The following is a 3,009-nucleotide window of genomic DNA, read 5'->3' as shown; positions in this document are numbered from 1 at the left end:
GCCCGATGCCCAGCCAGTCCCCGAGCAGGGGCCCCCCCGGCCAGCTTCCCCCAGTTTATGTACTGGGCATGACGTCCCATGGTATGGAATGTCCCTCTGGCCAGTTGGGGTCAGCTGTCCTGGCTGTGCCCCCTCCCAGCTTCTTGTGCACCTCCAGCCTGCTCAGTCGGTAGAGCATGGGAAGCTGAAAAGCCCTTGCCTAGTGTAAGCACTGCTCAGCAACAACTAAACCATCGGTGTGTTATCAACATTGTTCTCTCCCTAAATCCAAAACACAGCCCTGTACCAGCTGCTAGGAAGGAAATTAACTCTATCCCTGCCGAAACCAGGACAAAGAGTATTTTCCTACTGATATAATCTCATCCACAGGAGGCGATCCACATCTTTTCAGAAGACTGAGCACAAATGAGTGCTCATGCTTCCTCAGGCACTATTTGGCCTGTTTTTTCTTCAAAGGTTATTAGACCTTCCTGTTGGTTTCACTTTCCATGCAAACACCTCCCTTAAGTAGGGCGCTGTGTTCTACACCTTACTGTTTCAAACAATCCAGGATCCCTCTCTTGGTTCACAGTCAACCTCTAAAACTTTGTCCTCAGCATCTAGACAGAAGGAGTTTTGCCCGAGTTTTCTTTTATTATGGGCACAAATACTAGAATTCTGTTGTAAGACAGCTCCCTGTAGATGTCAGAATTTAAGGACAAGCACGCTGCTGTGTTCAGCTACAGCAACAATATGTAGAAATTGATTAAGCATATGGAATTGCTTAAAAAGATGAAACCCTCTAAACAGGCTACTTACACTTGACACGATCCAGAGATTTCTTCCATCCAAGTACTAGATTTTCCTTCAGCTGAAATAGTGCCAGGAACTAGGTTGTGCTGTATAATCTTTGGGCACAAAGGAGTTGCAACAAGGTTCTTCACAATCCACTCTTTCTTCCCTACGATTGAAGAGACTAAAAAATACTACAGTGTATGACAGACATAAAAGCAGCACCGGCCGTGGTCAGTAGCCAACAGGTTACGCCAGCAGAGCCACTCAAAGCAAGCGTAGATCAGCATCTTCCACCTGGGAAACATCCCCAAAAAGATGCTAGCCACTGAAACTGGAAATCATCTTTGCGGATTTTTTTTTTTTTTCTTTTAAACAGAGGAATATGCACTCTCTTACAAAGGAAATCAAAGCCAAAAAACGTTTATAGGACTCTTCACCAAGTTATTAGTGCAGGGGTACTAAAGTATTTCTATTAACCCAGGGAAAGTGAGAGTAGTCAACTTGCGAGGCTAGAATTTTATTGTTCCATAAGTCAATACATATACATAGCATATTTACCAGAAATTGAAAGTATGAGTTGTTGACATCAGCTCAAAACTTTCTTGTGCCCAAGAACTCACCTTTTATCCCAACATAGAGCAATACAGTTTGGCAAGTACAAATTTCTTTATGTTAAATCAATTTCACTGATAGGGAACGTTTCTTTTAGACCAAGCTAAATGTACCAATTTGGAGAAGAGTTAGAAGCAGGCTAAAGCATACAACAGTACGGTAAATGTATGACACTTGGGTTTACAGCAGGCCATCCTCAAATCCCTCTCCCGGTGCCAATCGTACAAGCTTGTAAGAGATGAGCACTGGGAGCTCTTCTGAAGCATGGGGCGTCATCCGCAATACTGAAATTTAGTCACTGGAAGAAAGACACATCTCTATTGCTATTCAGCGGTTTGATAAACCTCTAGTATCAAAAGAACCTAGCTATTATATCCAGTCAACATTAAAGCAAGGAGTTCTCACGTGTACTCCGAAAAGAGAGTTAAGTTCATATGGGACAAATGCCGCATAGTTTCCTCATCTTGTCTCCTTCATACTTTTTGGTCACCTCACCTGTCAAATCCAATGCATTTCTGGCAATGGCTTAAACCTTTCTGAAATTCTGCCCAGGCAGAAGTCGTTACTGCATTTAGCGCCATATCCAATTCGTTCAGTTCTTCTTAACGTGTCACTAAAGTATAATTTATGCAATCTTAACTGAAAACTGATGCCTCTCAACAGCATTTCATGGAGTAGCTTGTGTCCCTACCTGCATGTGGGATACCAGTTTAGAAATTACTATGCAGTTTTTATTACTTATTACTATTTTATTTTTATTACTTTATTACTTATAACTATTACTTTACTATGCAGTAACAGTAAAAAAAAGAAAGTAAGAGTTCAACTGCTGTCAAACCCATTAAAAAGCAGATAGACTATTTTACTCATAGATTAAAAATAATTTACTTTCCCAAAATAATGTACAATTAGAAGCAGTTCACACTATTTTAAACACAGAGCTGGAAAGCGTCTGAAGAAAAACTATTAAGTCTGAACCACATTGCACTGAAACAATATGCTGAAATGCTTTAAACTTCTGTCTTGCAGCACAACTGCTTGGAACCACGAATTTTTATTTATTATGTGCACTAGGTAGGCTGTCAGACAGCTGCGAAGAGTCATCTCTGTTTACTTTCTCCTGCCACCTCCACCACTCGCAAGCATGGTGGCCACCCGAATGAAGATGTTCAGTGTATCCGTGTAGATACCCATGCACCTAGGAAACAGGAGAGCAAAGTTAATACTGTTGAACAGAAATAGTATTATTTGGTGTTTCACATCATTGTACCTCATTTTTAAAAGCCTTCATGAAGCGTCTGTAACAAAACCCAACTATGACTGTCCTCAAAGCTTGATATGTCAAAAAACCCCTCTAGTTTTGTTCTACCATCTGTGCCGGCAGGAACTATTTGGAGCAGCAGTCTTAACAGACAATATACCGTTCTCATGCAGTACCCTCTGCTTTTATGCTGTACTTTTACTGTTTATCTCCCAGAATGTTGAAGGTCAGTATTATTCTAAGTATAAGAAACCAGAATCAAGGAGGTAAACAACTCACCTGAGATCAGACAGACAACATTTACAAGCAAGTTACTTGTTAGTCAGACTTGGTCTTTACCGAGAGTCAATTAATCTTTCTTT

At 40.9% G+C, this 3,009-nt stretch overlaps 1 protein-coding gene across 2 annotated transcripts in view; it reads right to left on the bottom strand.

Moving 5' to 3' along the window:
• Positions 1 to 2,252: 2,252 nt before the first annotated feature.
• Positions 2,253 to 3,009, bottom strand: part of GHITM (growth hormone inducible transmembrane protein) — a 10,062-nt gene continuing 9,305 nt past the window's right edge. For both annotated transcript variants that reach the window (XM_009334609.1, XM_009334610.1), the window contains exon 9: positions 2,253 to 2,584. In XM_009334609.1, coding sequence (XP_009332884.1) covers positions 2,497 to 2,584 — 88 coding nt within the window. In that variant the 3' untranslated portion in view covers positions 2,253 to 2,496. The remainder of the gene's footprint in view (positions 2,585 to 3,009) is intronic.

Source organism: Pygoscelis adeliae, unplaced genomic scaffold (assembly GCF_000699105.1).
Source record: "Pygoscelis adeliae isolate BGI_AS28 unplaced genomic scaffold, ASM69910v1 Scaffold361, whole genome shotgun sequence".
NCBI lineage: Eukaryota > Metazoa > Chordata > Aves > Sphenisciformes > Spheniscidae > Pygoscelis > Pygoscelis adeliae.
The sequence above is the reverse complement of the archived record's forward strand: the minus strand, read 5'-3'. Positions and strand labels throughout refer to the sequence as shown.